The following is a 19452-nucleotide window of genomic DNA, read 5'->3' on the forward strand; positions in this document are numbered from 1 at the left end:
CTTTTACCATTCTAGCACACCAGGCATGTATTTGTCAATGAGGGACTCGTAGTAAGGCCAAAGAGCCTCTATGTCTGGGATCGCAGCGCTCTTCGTGTACAAGTCGTATTGGCTGGAAAAAAGAGAATATTTTTTTATAAAAACCGGGCTTTCTGATATAGATTTATCTTTACAAATCTTGATTAATATGGTGCTACGAGAAAATTAGTGTGTCCCACTCTGGTGAAGATGAAGGGGTCACATGAAGGGGTTTAGGGGGAGGACAGAGTTACAGGCCTACTTGTGTTGAAAAAAATAATCATGTAGTCAGGGCTGCCTTACCCAATGCGAGACCCGGGCGAAAGGTCTTTGCGAGACCCTGGGCCGCAGGTCTTTGCGAGGTCCTTTGTCTTAGGGGGGTATTACATTATCATTTATATTGGATCATTTCTATGATCATATATAGGATCCAACATATATGATCATTTGATCATATCTGCGTATTACATTATCATATTTCATTGATCCTATTTTACGTCATATGTGGTTTCAATAGCCAATGGAGAGCGCTAACGCTGACAGGTATTGATGTCAGGGTTACTAGATCTCAGAGAATTCGATCAAAAGACATCGTCATTTTTAATATGGCTTGTTTTTCGTTATTTCAGCAAGGTTATCCAAGTATATAATTAGAAAAATAATTACATTACATTATTTGAAACGTATTAACGAACAAGAAATTAAAAACTCTTTTTTATATTAAATAACTGGCATCACCTATTTCTATGACCATATTGGATCCAATCTCTCAGCAAATGTCAAAAATCTATGATCAAGGAAGAAATTAATCATATGTCTATATTACATTATCCAATATCATTGACTCAATGATCTCGGATCCAATATATATGATAATCTAATATCCCCCTTACAAAAAAATACCTTGCTAGGCCCCTGCAAGAGCGAGGCCCCGGGCGATTGCCCTGTTCGCCACCCCCTAGGGCCGCCACTGGATGTAGTAATTACCTACATATTGGGTGTCCGGTGTGATCAACAAGGGACCGCCAATCCGCTCTTTGTATTTGCTTAGTGTTCACTTACTTGAATTTAAGTACAGCTTCCTTAATCTTCTGATCTTTCTCAGTCTCGAAGTGGCTGTAGTCGCCGCCCGCGTGCCACGGGTAGAACGAGTGGAACCTGCAAATACAAGATCGTGACTATTTTATTTCTGCGAATAGGTAAGGCCTTCTTGTGCTAATTTACCTTTATGCTTATCCTGTGTCAAAATATTACTAAGCTTTCTTTTTTAGTAGTGCACATATAAAGAAGAAGATCACGTGATATAAATCTACGATTCACTAAATACCATACTAGTTGATAAGGCCTGTATTCACTTTGATTATAGTGATCAAGTGCAGGTGATCAGTGATAAGGAGAAAGTACAGGACTTGCACTAATCAGTAGTCGTCCATACTTACTTTCCCTTAATCACTAATCACCTGGACTAATTACCTGCAGTTATTATCACTATGTAACGGTATTGACGCGGTTTGAAAGAATGATTAGCGGTTATCACGCCAAGTCATCACTCTGGGACGAGGAATGCAGATTCCTCGACGGTAAGAGGCGATACATACGGCCTATGACCAATAGAACTGGTTCCACTGCCCAAATCAAAGTACAGGCCTTAAGGGTTGAAATTGTATTAAATAGGGCTTAAAATAGCAGAATCTTGATCCTAGTGATACCTGATCATCCATAGCGCCTGCTCAGGCAGCTTGGCCTTGTTGTGTACGAGGAACCGGTACAGGTATTCGTCGTGGCCCCACGACATCATCAGCGCTTCGATACCGCACTTCGGTGAGTAGATCCCGTTCTCTGTGCTGGGAATTGAACAATCCTAGTTAAAGCCTGATTAATATTGGTGTAGTGGCGGGCGTCAGTAGCTGGGATTCCAGCGATGGATCACTACTTCAATGCAAACATATCATTCATATATAGAATAAAAATTGTAGGACCCAAAATACTGCCTTGTGGTATCCACAAACTATATTATATTATGGGTATTTTTATGTTGCTTAAATGTTACGCTTTGGATACTATTAATTAGATAACCACGAAAACCAATTAAGGCGTTACCTATTCATAATATACTTTCTAGCATTCTTAGTATTATCTTTAGAGGCTTTGCCGAATGCCTTAGCGAGGTCTATTAATGTGCGAATACAATTGTCAATTAATTTAGTATGGTTGTACTTACTTGTATTTAGGGTTGTATGTGTCGGGGTTGTCCTTGAAGCTGTCGTCGCCATATACGATGCTCTTGCCCCACTTGCAGCCGACTGGGAAAGTGTCCCCTACAACACACCACTGTGGCTCGCCGTAGAACGCCATTACCTGGAAAAACGATTGATTAAAATCGTTTTAAAGAAATAAAAAATTTGCACGTATAATTAGGATTGAGTAAATCAAGTTTACTTATTCAGAAGTAATTTGATGATCTTATTTTTCACAATAAACATTATTTCACAATACGAACAACGGACGCAATGCGGACGCGTCATAGTTTAATTTTGAAATGTATGATTTCTTAGTTACTCGATCTCGTTATCACAAGTTAATGTTAGTTATGATGTTAGTCTGGATTTGCTATAACCCGACCAAATTACGTAGGTCAACCAATTTCTCTGATAGTACAAATTAATTTAAAAATTTCCTACCTTTCCAACGTCATGGATGAGTCCAGTGAGATGAAACCAGTCATCATCAGGGTGGTCCTGGCGGATCCTCTCAGCGGTCTGGAAGGCGTGCACGATGTTGGGGAGGTCGGTGTCGGGGTCTGACTCATCCACCAGCTCGTTCAACTTGATCAGAGCGTCCTTGATCGTCGACTTAAAGTGGTTGAATTTCAGCCATTTGTCCATTTTACCTGTAATCAAAAAAAATGTTGAAGGAATGTAGAATTAAAAACACCGTCTAACCAGCCCCGGATTTATAAATAGGCCTTTATAGGCCACTGTTTAGGGGCGGCAGCGTTCATAGAGGCCCTACGGAGTACATGGGGCGACGAAAATAAAGTGGCCTTTGCATATTCTCTTAAAAAATAGGTATCAATACGGTACTGCGTCTAACGACGCAAAACGCAACGCGTCACCGCTGCGGCGACTTATCTCAACGAAGCTATGTAGCCCGCTCATAGACTACTGTTACACGGTCAGTCTGGTATCAGTTCAATCCATCAATCTGAACCTGACGCCAGAACGATGGCAGAAAAGTACATAATAAAACAATGACGTCAATCAAGCGGTTAAACGATCTTGCTTCCGTCAGTCTGGAACAGACTGATGAACTGAACTGATGCCAGACTGACCGTGTAACAGCACTCTTAAGTTGTGCGTTCACCGGATCGGAATCGGCGGACGGATTTGTTGTATTGATTTCTATGGTACTGTGTGCACTGGAACGTCATTTCTGCGCCTGACAAATTATAAACGACGACGCTCCGTCCGCACCGTACGCCCCGACACCGACCCGGTGAACGCGCAGCTTTACAAACTCACCTTTAACAAAGTCCACGGTGACGTTAGTATGCATAGTGTAGTAAGTCTTGCGGACTCGCGCCTTGATGGGATCCTCGTCGTCCACGGAGTAGTCGCGGAAGGCCTGCACGTCCTTCCCGTCGTAAACCGCCTCCGGCCGCAGCAGCAGCGACGGGTCCATCATGCTGATGGTGTTGTCCTGTAGCAGAAATTGTTAAGGATTGCCAATTGCCAAAACTATCGAAGAGATTTCGATATGTTTCATGGTAGGCACTAGGCACTGCACAGGTAAGGCACATGTCCTACTTTTTATGCAGTGTATTTTAGGCTAGTAAGTAACTCATCATTTAGGTCTGAAAAATAAATTCTGGACCTTCTAAATTCTGGACACATCTGGATCTAGTGTCCATATAAAAAAACAATATCATTGCGCTTGCGCAAATAAAGATGTTATGTATAAACTATAAACGCAAAATTATAATTAACTGAAACAACTAAAACTCACAGGATTTTTGACTTTCATTTTGTGCGTACTGCTATTCCGTCCGTCCACAGCAAACTGCGCTGTTCCTCAGATTTCGCATCTTTAAGTGTTGAGATACTGTGGTTGTGTGATTATTTGACCCTAAACAATCAGATGTTATCGGGAGTTTACGCAAATAATTTTTAATATTTGTCATTGAGTTATAACTTATAAGTACTACATACTTATATCTCAATGATATTTGTTTACTTTACTTCTCTATGGATCTCAGAGTAATTCGTTACGCGAAGATACTAAAATTGATGAATAACAAAATTATATTCAATTATTTAATTGATAAGCATTTAATTATTGTTAGACACTCCTTTATATTAATAATTATGATAGCAGAGTATCATGCATGGCTTTGAAAAATATGAACACTTTACAATATATATTTTTCAGCTTGGACCCACAAAAGCAAAACCTACCTACTAGTTTTTTATCTTTGCTGGCTTTATTTTTTTATTAGCTTTAGGTATATCGTCGCATATTAAGAACATGCTGTATTGTTAAATGTAACAAGAAGTATTTACAATAAACAATGGTTTACCGTTTATCTACCTCTTAACTTGAATGGTCTACCTGCATCTTTACACAATACTTTTATGCATTGTGCGAAGGTAAGCTTGATCTTACCTTCGCAGCAGTTCTTCTTACCTATAACCCACTGGCCACTGCACTGCCCAAAGCATTAAAGAATCTACACATTTATATAACACGGTCACCGAACGCCTAGAAATTCGGTTACCTACACGCGAAAATTTTAATCGCATATCTAAAGTAGGAACGTGATTAAATTTTCATTCGCGAAAGAAAAATACAAGCATCCATAGTTCGTTGGCCAATTATCTACGTGTGCCGGGCTATAGATTTTTTAAGTATGTAATCTAATAATTTTGGCTATAGATTTTTTAAGTGTGTAATCTAATAATTTTAATTTAGTCTTATTTAACGGTTAGTCGCTTTTTTATTGTGCCGGTACCTTTATGCCTGCCACTTGGTGCTGTCAACGATCGACATTGTGATATTATGACTGTGATCAATTTATTGGTGCATTTCAATTTACTTCTATTTTTAACGGTCGCACGTGTAAGGAGGTCTCGGCAATTGAGAGCAACTTATTTGTGCCAAACTCGTGAGAGAAGTTGACTGTTTTTTGGCCAAGGTCAATAACATGCGTAAATCCTAACTTTTTCATTGCAAATGTGAACTGATATTCATGAATCTATACTAATATTATAAATGCGAAAGTATCTCTGTCTGTCTGTCTGTCTGTCTGTCTGTCTGTCTGTCTCGCTTTCACGCCAAAACTACTGAACCGATTGTAATGAAATTTTGTACACAGATAGTCTAAAGCCTGAGAAAGGACATAGGCTACTTTTTAACTGGAAAAAGGGGTTGTAAAGGGGTGAAAATGCGTAAATTTGGTCAAATTAAGTTAGTTCCAAAAACTCAAAACAGATGGCGCCAAGAGTCGCCTAGATCGCGCTATCGCTTGCTCATGCGTATTTCTATAAGAGGTGGTACCATGTTGAGTTAATATTTCGATTCTTTCGATTGTTATAGTATGTTATTAAATAACTCACGTACCAACATAGATATCAGAAACAACAGACTACCAATAATAAATACTAAATAGTTTTTGGGTATTGGGCAAAGCTAAAGTTGTGTAATGCAGCTAAGTTGTGTAACGATAAATAAGCTTGGTATAAAAAAGTTTACTTAATTAAAAAAAAACATATTATGTGCACACTACACGGCTGTTTTGGGTATTTTGATTTAAGGGGTACCAGGGTTTCGAAAAAGCTTTTGACACCAATTTTATTGACACCGCGCGCTATAAACTGAAGTCCACGCGGACGAAGTCGCGGGCAACAGCTAGTTATAGTATATACCTAGTAGATATTATAATCCAAAATCATAATTGAAGACGTGAGTGGAAGAATCGAAAAATAACATTTCGTAACATACGGACAATAACTCATTTTTTCCCTAATTATTTTAATAAATTTTGTAACATATCTACTTCATAACCTAGCTAATATATCTGGCTACACATGTAATCCATAGTTTTTCTATTTCAAATATTTTTCCGGTCCTAAAGCCAAACAAAAAAACGGGAAGTTTTTTCATGTTACTTACCAGTTACCCTATTCATCCACTCACGTCTTTAATTATTTAGGCCTCTTTGCCGGACCATATAAGGGGGTTGGGAGAGCCATGCTTCGGCGCGAATGGGCCGGCTCGACCGGATAAATACCACGTTCTCACAGAAAACCGGCGTGAAACAGCGCTTACGCTGTGTTTCGCCGAGTGCGTGAGTTTACCGGGGGCCCAATACCCTAACCCCTACCCTATTCCCTTCCCTACCCTCAACTATTCCCTTCCCTTCCCTACCCTCCCCTATTACCCTATTCACTCTTAAAAGGCCGGCAACGCACTTGCAGCTCTTCTGATGCTGCGAGTGTCCATGGGCGACCGTAGTTGCTTTCCATCAGGTAACCTGTATGCCCGTTAGCCCCCTAATTTTAGACGTGGGAGAGCCATGCTTCGGCACAAATGGGCCGGCTCGACCGGAGAAATACCACGTTCTCACATAAAGCCGGCGTGAAACAGCGCTTGCGCTGTGTTTCGCTGAGTGAGTGAGTTTACCAGAGGCCTAATCCCCTACCCTACCCATCCCTACCCTCCCCTATTACCCTTTTCCCTCTTAAAAGGCCGGCAACGCACCTGCAGCTCTTCTGATGCTGCGAGTATCCATGGGCGATGGAAGTTGCTTTCCATCAGGTGACCCGTTTGCTCGTTAGCCTTTATTTCATTAAAAAAAAAACAGTCGATAAGTATCTCGATTCTCGTTCTATTTCCGAAAGAAAAGACATGGTATGCCGTATGGCACACTGCTAACTCCTGACGTCAGGTAAATAAAATAAGCCTCTGAACTGAAAATATTTTTAATTCATGTCATAACATCATACAGTCAATATATTTTATAAAATGTATAAAATGATATACTACAAATTAATACTGCCTTCTTTAATTACTATTCACCACTCGCAGACCCCGGGGATGTATTTGTCAATGAGCCCCTCGTAGTAGGGCCACAGGGCGTCGATGTCTGGCACGTTCGCGCTCTTCGTGTACAAGTCATATTTACTGAAACAAAACAAAGTAACATATTTTTAAGGGGGTTATTTAGTAGTGGCGTTGAAGGGGGGGCGGGCGACGGCGTCCCTTTTTCTGGCTCTACCAGACCCATGGGCGCCGAAAATTTTTGCCCAGGGCGCTGGTAATGCTAAAGCCGGCAGTGGGGATATAAATAAGTATTTCACTTAAATAAAATTTACAGTTCGTCTCAATCTTATATCAAGAAGTCCATTTGTGACTTTCTACCATTTTTCAGCTTTCGAACCTTTTAGTCCATTCAGGACTAATTTTAGTATTTGTAACGTAACATTGGGATGGTCAAGTGATTGAAACACTTACTTAAATTCGAGGACCCACTGTAGAATCTGTTCATCCTTCTCATTGGTGAGATGTCTGTAGTCACCACCGGCGTGCCACGGATACAATGAGTGGTATCTAAAAATATTACCATTGTAAATTCAGGGTGGGGCGTGGGCCGACAGGATACGGAAACAGCCGAAATTTAAATTAAGAACATAAACTACGTATTGCGGTATTGCACTAGTACTATGCAATACCACAGTATAGCAATATTTATGTCATATTGCTATACTGTAGCAATACGTAGTTTATGTTCTTAATTTAAACTTCGGATGTTTCCGTATCCTGTCGGCCCACGCCCCACCCTGCCCCTGGGCAGTGCAGATGCCGAAAACGCTATTAAAGTATATGTATATTATTTTGTATTATATAATATTTATTAAAAGAGGACTGGTGACTTGTGTGGTCTGTCATTCACCTGACAGTCTGGATCCACTGAAAATCAGGGACTGCGAATCGCGGTCACTACCTGAGTGGATGCCAATTCAGTTTTTGATCATTACACTTCCTGCCTTGTTTCGTTGGACTTTGAAATCTCATTATGCCTAATAAATATGCATAATATTTTTGTATTGTCGTATACACTATACACTGTAACATTTACTTATTGTGGAATGTCGATTGTTTTGTATTCTATCTGCAATCTTGTACTAGTACGTTAAATGTATTTATTTTCGTCTTTTAATTGTATTATTTTTGTGGTGTAATGGTCAAAAAAGAGGAATAAACGTTTTATTTATTTATTTATTTATTTAAAGTTTAGACATCGCTAGGTGTACTTTTTCAGCTACGAAACTACTCATTTTAAATACCTTTTACGGTAAAAGTTTTACCTTACCTTACATTTTTAAATAAGCTGCGTTGTCTTTCCAAAAAAGGTCAATGACTTTTTGACTTTTTTGGAATCGTATACTCATTTGCAATAGAATATATTATGGTCCAACTTCACCAACGACTGTTAAAAATGTTCGAATTAGTACCACGTTACTTCTTTCGTTTTTCATATGAATGAAAGAGAGACATGACATTTTAACAAGCTGTAAACACTAAGGTTGGGTTGCACCAACTAACTTTAACTATAACTTAAACTATAACTTTAACTACAATGCAAAATGTCAAATTTTTGGTTAAAGTTAAAAATGGACGCCATCAAGACGCCATATTATACCGTAACCATAGAGCTCGCCAAGGTTTTAAATGCACGTGACGTAAAAAGGAACTAACGCTGTCATCATACAAAAACGCCATTTTTGACAGTTCCCCTTTACCAGCAGCGCCCCCGCCCACGTTCATTTATAACCTTGTTGGACCAGCTGTCAACTGTTAATTTCTCCGGTCCAAGTTAAGGTTAAAGTTAAAGCTAAATTTGCCTTAACTATAACCATAACTTTAACCACGCCTCTGGTGCAACCCGCCCTAATAGACGTTGATGAAATTGGATGTGAATAGATTTCGATTCTAATTTTCCATAAATCTTTATCAAAGTCTTCAAGTTCAGAGTGCGCAAAACACGTTGATAACACCATGCTGATAGCCCGCAGGTCGCCAGATACCATGCAGGTCCATGGCCGACTAGCAAAACATCAAGGCTAAGGGTGAAGCCAAACGAGCGTAATTTGTGAGTTGTGAGTCGCAGAATCTCGGCTGGCAGAAATTCTGCTGCATTCAGTTTCATACAAAAGTGCTGTTTGACTCACACGAGCGTAACTTTGTGAGTCATTATTCGTATGAAAAGATATTTACGCGGTAGAAATTCTGCGACTCACGACTCACAAAATCACGCTTGGCTTCACCCTTAAGGCTAACCAAAATTCTTAGTTAGGGTGGTAGTCTTCAGACAAGATTCACTCCGTAAGAATTTAGAAAAAAATACTCGAAATTACTCTTTGCTTATACCCGTTGAAATATTTTTAGTGCTGATTGTGATTATTATAATGGGGGTGTTTGAAATTTTATTTGCCATCAGGTGCCTTAGGCTGCGTTTCCACCAGAGATGTGTTGCGAGGAACGTGTTTTTGAGAACCAATAGAATCGCTTCATTGACGTGAGCTTGCTGTAATATCGCTCAACGTGGGAGAGCCATGCTTCGGCACGAATGGGCCGGCTCGACCGGATAAATACCACGTTCTCACAGAAAACCGGCGTGAAACAGCGCTTGCGCTGTGTTTCGCCGAGTGAGTGAGTTTACCGGAGGCCCAATCCCCTAACCCCTACCCTATTCCCTTCCCTACCCTCAACTATTCCCTTCCCTTCCCTTCCCTACCCTCCCCTATTACCCTATCCCCTCTTAAAAGGCCGGCAACGCACTTGCAGCTCTTCTGATGCTGTGAGTGTCCATGGGCGACGGAAGTTGCTTTCCATCAGGTGACCCATTTGCTCGTTTGCCCTCTTATTTCATAAAAAAAAAAACGCGGCGATGCTATTGGTTCTTAAAAACATATTCCTCGCAAGTCGCGACACATCTCTGATAGAAACGCAGCCTTAGGGTCTATCTTGACATATGAGAGCAGTTTAACACGATAGACATTTAGACATAGCGGCACCTGGTGGCAAATAAAATTTCAAACTCCCCCATTATAATAAGCCTCATTTCAAGGCATTCTTACCTGATCATATAAAGCGCTTTCTCTGGCAGTTTTGACTTGTTGTGCTTGAGGAACTGGTACATGTACTCGTCGTGGCTCCACGAGATCAACAGCTGATCGAGCCCGCAGTGCGGCTGATACATGCCGTATTTCGTGCTAAAATTTGTTTGTTGGTTAATACAATCCCCTCTCTAAGTAAGGGTCTATACTCCAGTTTTGGCGCAACGGAGCGTCGGTTGCGGGCGTCATCTAGTGACTATGATAACTTATAAGATTTCGGAGGAGTCTATAGAATGCACAATCGAAGTCGATCATGGGCTATAATATTATATAACTTCATTATCGCTTGTAATAGTCCATAATACAGGAGGTTCCGAGGACGACGACGACGAACACATCGCGCCCCACGTTGCAGACAATACGTGTTTAGTGTTAGTGTTAGTTTTAGTATAATTGTATGTATGTTAGTCTATAAGGTATTTGTAATATATAGGTAATTTAATGCCTCCGTGGTCTAGTGGTATAGAGCGCGGCTCTTGACTCGGAGGTCGTGGGTTCGATTCCCGCGTTGGAAACATTTTATTTCCAAGTTTGGTTAGGACAATGCAGGCTGATCATCTGATTGTCTGACAAGTAAGATGATCCATGCGTCGGATGGGCATGTAAGAAGTCGGTCCTGCGCCTGATCTCTCGCCAGTCGTGTCGGTCTGCCGTCCCACTGGGTTATAAGAGTAAAGGAATAGAGAGTGCTCTTGTATACTGCGCACACACTTGGGTACTATAAAATTACTCCTGCGCAGCTGGCCTGGTTTCAATGAAACCGGCCACCGTCACCGAAAACCGGTGTGGGAGCTATTATTATTTGTAATAATATGGGCCACGATGCCTGAATTAAATATCAAAAAAATAAAAAAATAATTGTCTATGATGGGCCAATATAAGCAATTACGTACGGGGGTCTATGATTTGATATGGCTTATCGTATGATCATGTTGTCAATGCAGACAGTGCAGACACACAAGAGTTTCAGTGGTGGGAATATCTAATGATTGTAAGAATTGTAAGTGTGTGAGAAGTGAAGTTATAAAACATACTTATATTTGGGGTTGTATGTGTCCGGATTGTCCTTGAAGCTCTCTGGCCCGTACACGATGGAGTCCGCCCACTTGCAGCCGACTGGGAAAGTGTCCCCCACCACACACCATTGCGGCTCGCCGTAGAAAGCCATCACCTATTTTAATAAAAAAAAATTAAAAACCCGGCCATTATTGAAAAAGTCTGAAGGCAATAAATAAAAAAAACTGAAAAAAATCGGTAGTTCCTTTTATCCATGAACGGTACAATTAGTTAAAAGTAGTTTCGAAAATAAAAATAAACAGATGAATTTTGCACTATCATTACTCTGATAAAAATAACCCCAAATTAAGATAAACAGTGTTTACAGCAGAAGATACCGCTGTTAACTACGAAATAATAAATTTTATCTCTGTATCTTGACCTCAAAGGTGAAGAAATTATATAATAATAAAACATAATATTACGCGTAGGACAGAAGCGATAACTACTTTATCGTGATTCGTGATGATGTTTCTAGCAATGTTTTGATTTCGTTAGAGGCATTATAGCTGTAGGACTATGGTGGCAAGCCCCAGAAGATTTTAAGCCCAATGGGGGACTATGCGGTCAGACTAAAATGAACTGTAATCATTTCATTGCTACAGAACCAAATTTTGTAAGTATGTAGATCGTATTTGCACACCAAAAATTTAATTATTTTTGAAAGGATTTTTACAAATCATAAGCTTATAAAGAGAAAGAAAATTATGATTGTAAACTATGTTTTTACTTGCCTTGCCCAAGTCGTGGATGAGTCCAGTGAGATGGAACCAGTCGTCATCAGGGTGGTCCTGGCGGATCCTCTCGGCGGTCTGGAAGGCGTGCACGATGTTGGGGAGGTCGGTGTCGGGGTCTGACTCGTCCACCAGCTCGTTCAGCTTGATCAGAGCGTCCTTGATCGCCGATTTGAAGTGGTTGAATTTCAGCCATTTCTCGCGTTTCTCTGTTAAATATTTTCAAATGACGTATTGTTTAAATGCCATGTATAATCCACAATTTAGTATATAAAATAGCACAACATTAGAATTCAAGATTCCCAAGAGGCTATTCTTAAAAAAGTTTGTCCACACTTAGCTACGCATGAATTTAATTTTATTTAAAAATATTATTTTCTGATACTATCATCTCATTATACACTATAACACTAATTATGTAAATTATACAAATGAATCCTTTAAAAAGTCCATTCCTAGCGGAGTACCGCAAGGAGCTTTTTTAGTTCCATTTTATTTTAATTTATACATTAATAGTGCAACACTGACGTTAGAAAATATTTGTAAATATTTTCTAACATAAAAACATTTACTAACAAATGTTGTCAATTTTGTTAGGAATTGTTACAACTTACATATTATATGTGCTCCTACACTAATATCAAATGTTTACTAACGTTACCAAACATTTTCTATCGGCAGTGTGGGAGCACCACTACGCTCACCTTTAACAAAGTCCACGGTGACGTTAGTATGCATAGTGTAGTAGGTCCTGCGGACTCTCTCCTTGATGGGGTCCTCGTCATCCAAGGAGTAGTCGCGGAAGGCGTCCACGGGTTTGTCGTTGAAGGTCGGCTCCGGACGCAGCAGCTGCGACGGGTCGATCATAGATATCGGACCTTTCTAGAAAGTGAAGTTTATTTTTTTATTACATTTTTTTATTATGGAACTAGATGGCACCCGTAACTCCGTTGCGGCGAATTTCGTTTATCGCGCGTGAACCGTATATTTTTTGCGATAAAATATCCTATGGTACTTAAAGTATCTTCATAACAAATTTCAGCAAAACCGGTTCAGTAGGTTGAACGTGAAGAGGTAACAGACAGACACAATTTCGTATTTATAATATTATAAAGTTTGGATTATTAAGAGTTAATATTTTAAATTCTACTATCAAGAAAAACGCTACTTGTTTATTGAACTAATAGCCTCAAATAAGATAATTTTTATTACATTGGCTTGGTCCTAGCCTAGGTCACCTTTCTTATCATACCAAAGGGTTTTTCTTGATTGGTTACCGCTGTCGATCCTGACTTACAGGAGCAGAAGTGGTGAAAATGTAGCGGTCAAAAAATATAACGACTACCATTAGTGCCCAAAATAGGGAGCTGTGGAGTTTGGTGGGCTGCACCTTAATTATTCTTCTCACACTGAGAACTGTAGTTTTAATTATTTCAGTTACCACTTTATTAAAACATGTTTAAAAGTAAAAGTATAATTTACAAATTTTGGCAAGTTTTTGCATCAATTATTTATTTTAACTTACAACTTCAGCCATTTTAAAGTCCTGAATCCCAATGCACAAGATTTTACGTAGCTTCCTGAAGACCAGACCAGACTAGGTTTTATGTGCAGTACTAGGTCTTATATAAGGTGTAATTTATCTTAAATAGCTATCAACAGTAAAACAATTGTGGGTGTCGCCGTTTATGATGTGTGATAAATGATTTGCCATAAAAATATACCGCTTCGAAATACACAAACAGCGCATTACGTAGGTAAGTCAAACACTAATAATAAAAATATACTTGCGCTTTTTCCAGTTTACCTATTTACTTGTTATCGTCTGTCAAGAAAGTGAAGAAATTAAAAAGTGGCAACATCGTAGTGCCATCCCTTTCAAATCAATCTAAGAAAAATACCCCCATACCCCCTCCCTAAAGTTAGGAAATCAGTGGTTACCACGAAAAAAATGATTTTATTTTTTGAGATTATGTTCAATAAAACAACCAAATTAGTGGACTGACGACAAAATTAGTCTTTTTTGAGTATGGGCAAATTCGGTTCTATGTCTTATATTGTAAATATACAGCTACGACGCTGCGGGCATCTGCGGGAATGCAATGCCCTATCGCCCTTGCATAACAAATTATAGGCACTTATTTGCACACTGGCAAACTAACTAAAAGTTTAATTGCACCCCCTATATTTTTATAGATATAATATTATAACAACTGGCTTCAATATTAGTCGACGGAGCCCCGCTACGCGGGGCTCCTATTTCTGGGTGGTTCACAAAAAAATAACCACAATGGCTAAGGTGGGAGCGTAGCGCAGCGAAGCTCCCGCCTTAGCTTGCTATAATTATTACCTAATGTAAATGCAATGATATAAAGAATTGTATACTGTTCTTAAATTTATGTCACTAAAATACATTTTACAACAAATAACGCGTAAAACATAACCTAACTACAGTGAAAAATTAATATTAGAAACACGTTAACAAAATATAACGTTCCGTCACACGTAACTTCAAACATGTATTAAAAAAAACTATGCATCTCCTAGACACAAATCAGGTGTCATTTGAAAGGGGTAACTAACCCCTATAAAATGCCACCGTTCCGGCCTCTCTACCTATAATGCGTGATTCAAATGCCAACCCCTTAGTTGAGGCGCTACGGTGGAACATACTAGATACAATAATGAGACTGTCAAATTCAGCTTGGTACATACTCAGTCGACTAAAAGATAATTAAAATCTAGTTCGGTTTCAAAATAAGGATTTGCTAGTTGCTTACCATCATTCTGGCTACAGATTGCTCTGTTTATAAACTTCTGTTTCGGTCACAACTTTATAGTGTGTTGTGTTCTTCCTCACGTAGGTAACTCGTCTTTTCAGTTTAGACACAACACCGTCGTGTCCCATTGTAGGCATTTTGTATTTATCATCTTCTTGTAGCGTTTATGACCTGTGGGCTATGGCAAATTAACATAAGTATAAGATATTGGTATTAATAAGGAGATCTATTAATTTCATACTTTCGAAGAATCAGAGAGAAATGAAAGAATGAAAAACAATAGGATAAACTTACTTTTGTTTTTATGCACTTTCACTAGTGTCATCTCAAAATCATCGTGAAAATGTGATTACAATATTAAAAAAAAATCTATCCTTGTAATGTATAACAAAACATTATTATCCATTTCGTTAAATAATAGCATACAAATTGACAACTTATTGTACAAAAAAGTGTTTCGTGTCAGGCTATTTTCAGACTACCCTCGAAAAATTTTGAGAACAACATTAGCAACGCTATAGTCCATTCGGAGTGTGTTAACCAAAGAGAATATAATCACTATGTGAAATAACTGGTAGACTTGTGTTCACAAATAAAGTTTGACTACGTTTATCTAACAGCAATTTTAGCAATAACACAGCATGTTTTAAAGAATAGTTACAAAATTAAACTATGCATTCGTGTTTAAGTTGCACGTTTATTCAATGGCTTTATAGCACCATAAAATTGATGAGCAGTTATTATTGCCGTTCTAAACGGATTATCGCACACGCCTTAGATTACCGATATCACAATTCTTACATGGAGGTACACTGTCAGTGGTAGGTACCTAGATACATATAGCATCGATAATTTTGTACAATTACAAACAAAACAACACTTATTACACTTTTGCTCATGACAGTAGCAGAAACTGTTGAATATAAGCAACCTACTCGTTTAACATAGTATTATATCATTATTTGGACGTCGTCAACTACGACAAAATATGCGAACGTCTACAGCTGAAATTTAACATTTTTAGTTTATAATCATTTTTTATCCAAATAAGCAGATATGTCTCTATAGTTCTTTTTCCTTTTAGCCGTAGATATAAAGACGTAAAATATTACATACATACAAAGTATTATTTAATATAGGTTCACGTGTATGTTTGTTTGTGTAGGATTACTCTGTACCTTGCCTTGGATTAAGAATGTGAGTAATTTGTAACGTACAATGGATTACCTTAATCTATTTGCCTGCATTGTAATAACGCATCATCTAGGTTGTGTGTAAAATAATTATAATTATTATACTATATCAGACATCTCTGATATAGTATAATAATTATAATTATTTTCACACTAGGTCATCACCTAGTAATAGCTAAGGTATACCCAATCACCGGCGGCCCGCGGGTCGCGTACTGCCCGCCGCGCCGTGACTTTGTCAGAGGCCCGGGTGAAGTCAAACCATTTAGATTTTCACGCCCACCGGTAAAATAGTGCTAAGTCGTCGTGGAAGATGTAATTTTTTTAGGGTTCCGTACCCAAACGGTAGAAACGGGACCCTATTACTCCAGGCTGTAAGTTGTGACTCAAGAACGGTAATAGCTAGAGAGTTGAAATTTTCACAGATTGTATTTATCTGTTGCCGCTATAACAACAAATACAACAAAGCTTGTTGTATGGGCCCCCCCCCCCCCCCCCAATAGAAAAGCAAAAAAAATCATGTTTTTTTTTTTATTTTTTTTTGCTTGTAATCCATAATGGCAACAGGTAGGCACTTGAAATATTCACAAAATCCTTAATTTTAGTTGCAATTTAATTTTTAATAATAAAAATAAATTAAATAATTAAGTGGGTCTCTCATACAAAAAGCACTATTTTTCGCCTTATAACGGTACGGAATATATAAGATAAATAAGATTAAGCACCAGTGATCTTGATGAAAAAGATCTCTGCTGTGTCACTTGTAAGTTACAGACGAACTAAACATTTTATTTCTTTAGCTGGGCATAAAGATGTACAGACTACAGTGACAAAGCTTGTTATTACGAAATTTAAAAAGCGTCCGTATTGGTTTGGAACTAAAATTTGTGGTTGGGAAGTTCTAAATTCACCAGTGTTTTATAAAAAAACATTTTGTGTGTACCATTGGAGAAAAAGATTCCTAGACCAATGGTTGACCTACGTTATTTAGCTATGTCAACTTAATATTTTTCGTAATCTTAAAAAAATACGTTTTGAGTTATGAATGCAGGCATGTTCTTTAGATCATTTAGAACAAAACTGCAGTCAACAAACAAAAATGATAAAACTCGACGAAATTAGCTAGATCTGCAATGGTTGGATATGAATAAAACAAATAAATTAAATATCACTATTAAAATTTTATTAATAATTATTTATATTACAATAATTATAGTGGGAAACTAAGCTAAGACTAAACGAACTAAAATAATACGATAAATTTAAATTACCTTCCAACAAAAAAGGAGAATGAAGTAAAGTTTTAACTACTCAAACTATGTTATTTCATGACGTTTGGCATTTCCTAGGTTTTCACTGAAATGGATGAATATCAATATTTACACTCAAACAATATTTTTGATATGTTTATAACTTTTTACTGACAGCTTATTTTTAATTTGTCTCATAAAGAAAGTTACTCTTAGATACTTAAGGTGGTTCGTTTCCCATACAAAAAAACAATCGATATTAATTAGCTCATTTCATATTATTACTACATAAATTTATATGCACATCTATTTAATTTGCAATACCATTGTCGCGAAATATATTTAAAATACTTTATTTCACACAGAAGTCACATTTTTATAATGACAAAACATGGGAAACGAACCACCTTAATGGACAATAAGTCAATATTATGGGTTTCGTTAGTAGTGGAAATTTGGACCAGACTCCATACATTTTAAAACATACTCCTTTGTGGAAATTATCAAATACCAATAAAAATTATAAACCTTTCAAAATGTCTTTACTGACATATAGGAAACTTCTACTCGATCCTCTTTACAACCGATTTATATTACTCTTAAATATTTACCAACACGATTAAAAATAAGGAACGCCGGAGGAAAAGTTCACGTATACGCGCACGCAGTGGCGTACACATTTTACGTACACGCAAAGTCCGTTTACATATTTATACACTTAGTTTTATTCCAACACCAGGTGCCCGAATCTCAAGCTTCGAATGTCGTTTCGAACGCAGGCTATCTTATTCGCTTGCGCACATTATCTCACACGCGAGTCAGTCCCCTACAGTCTAGACGATTAATTGTATTGTGCAATATCACGCTTTAATTTTATTGAACAGTTTATTTGACAATTAGATTGAAGGAGCGCGATGTTCAATATCAACGCTGGACGGTCAATAATATTACGCAAAACGTGATATTAAGCAATAAAATTGCTCGTCTAGGGGCCCGCTTAGACGACCACGACATTCAAGGCTTCGAGTGTTTGAGAATCGGGCCGCCTGTTAGTCATGTGTGGAATATCTCACACACTAGAGGACTCACATACACATATGCATCACTTTTCATACACACACAATTATACAAAATATTCAGACAAAGAGTATTAAGGTACCGTCCTGATCAACGCGGCAAGCGATCACGACTGACAATACATAAAAAAATGCCAGTTTATGACCTAGGCTATAAGGTTTCATTGTGCTCCACGCCATTACAAAGCAACGGCGGCATGGTTCGCTAGACCTATGTCGGTAGAAAATAGCCTGGGTAACTACAGTAGGGCCTCGATGGTCTCGATAGTCCAAACACCCAAAATATATACCCTGTTCGGATGGACGCAGCATTCGGATTAGTATGTAGACATTTTTAAAGGCATTTTTTTGATGTTGAAGCCATGGTAAAACGCACAAATACAGTACAAAGTGTGTACCTATAACAAAATGGCGGAATAACGCGTGGGGCGGTCAAAAACAAATTATACGTGTAGTACGTCTAACTCGACACTAGAATGCGGTGGCGCGACTGCGGGAGTGATTTGTGCGGGGAGGGAGGTCGTTCGGATTATAGAGGTATTCGGATTAGCTGGGGTTCGGACTATCGAGGGCCTAGTGTACTTTATTTATTATTTCGTTTGAATTATTGTCTGTCGCGGTCGCTTTCGGCAAGGATTGGAAAGCCACCTTTACCATCTACAATTTCTATGTAGATTACATCAATACCAACTCACGCTTGGCTGGCACTAGAGAGAGAGTCTTCATCACTGTCACTGGACCACTCCCCCTCACTATATTCTCGCTCTTTCTTTTTCTTTCTCCTCAGTATATCTTCTTCTGGAGTCTCCTTTCTCACTTCTTGTAGCCCTAGCTCCTTAGTGGGAGAGGCATTCCGTAGTTCTTTGAGAGTGCTGGTGAGGTCTATGTTGATAGGCTGATCTTCTTCGTAATCACTCTCTTCTCTCCTCTTCTTTTTGTTTTTAGTATGTTTTCTCTCCTTCTTTCGTTTCTTCCGTCGTGATCTGGAAAATACAAAATTGCACATTAAAATTTGAATTTAGGCGATTTCCTGTAAATGTCTGGTTTTTATTTTACTCTTACGATAACCATACTAATACTGTAAATGCAAAAATGGGTCTGTCCGTCTGTCTGTCTGTCTGTTACCCCTTCGAGCCCAAACCACTGAACCGATTTTGCTAAAATTTGGTA

General features: G+C 38.5%; 2 protein-coding genes across 10 annotated transcripts in view; both read right to left on the bottom strand.

The window, feature by feature from the left end:
* Positions 1-19452, bottom strand: part of LOC121727826 (inositol oxygenase) — a 26388-nt gene continuing 6936 nt past the window's right edge. Inside the window, exons 1-8 of one of the 6 annotated variants that reach the window (XM_042115851.1) lie at positions 13509-13609; positions 12791-12865; positions 3540-3642; positions 2700-2908; positions 2240-2376; positions 1728-1862; positions 1081-1176; positions 1-112 (exon numbers count right to left, since the gene is read on the bottom strand). In XM_042115851.1, coding sequence (XP_041971785.1) covers positions 4-112; positions 1081-1176; positions 1728-1862; positions 2240-2376; positions 2700-2908; positions 3540-3642; positions 12791-12865; positions 13509-13520 — 876 coding nt within the window. In that variant the 5' untranslated portion in view covers positions 13521-13609 and the 3' untranslated portion in view covers positions 1-3. Of the gene's footprint in view, positions 113-1080; positions 1177-1723; positions 1863-2239; positions 2377-2699; positions 2909-3539; positions 3718-4023; positions 4111-7015; positions 7198-7527; positions 7624-10154; positions 10290-11227; positions 11365-11983; positions 12193-12687; positions 12866-13508; positions 13610-14763; positions 14785-14934; positions 14942-19452 lie in introns of those variants that run through there. The other 5 variants (XM_042115854.1, XM_042115848.1, XM_042115849.1 and 2 more) reach the window with 5 other exon arrangements.
* Positions 18157-19452, bottom strand: part of LOC121727819 (protein suppressor of white apricot) — a 12298-nt gene continuing 11002 nt past the window's right edge. For all 4 annotated transcript variants that reach the window (XM_042115830.1, XM_042115831.1, XM_042115833.1 and 1 more), the window contains exon 14: positions 18157-19265. In XM_042115830.1, coding sequence (XP_041971764.1) covers positions 18974-19265 — 292 coding nt within the window. In that variant the 3' untranslated portion in view covers positions 18157-18973. The remainder of the gene's footprint in view (positions 19266-19452) is intronic.

The sequence above is a fragment of the Aricia agestis genome, chromosome 6, assembly GCF_905147365.1.
Source record: "Aricia agestis chromosome 6, ilAriAges1.1, whole genome shotgun sequence".
In the NCBI taxonomy this organism is placed as follows: domain Eukaryota; kingdom Metazoa; phylum Arthropoda; class Insecta; order Lepidoptera; family Lycaenidae; genus Aricia; species Aricia agestis.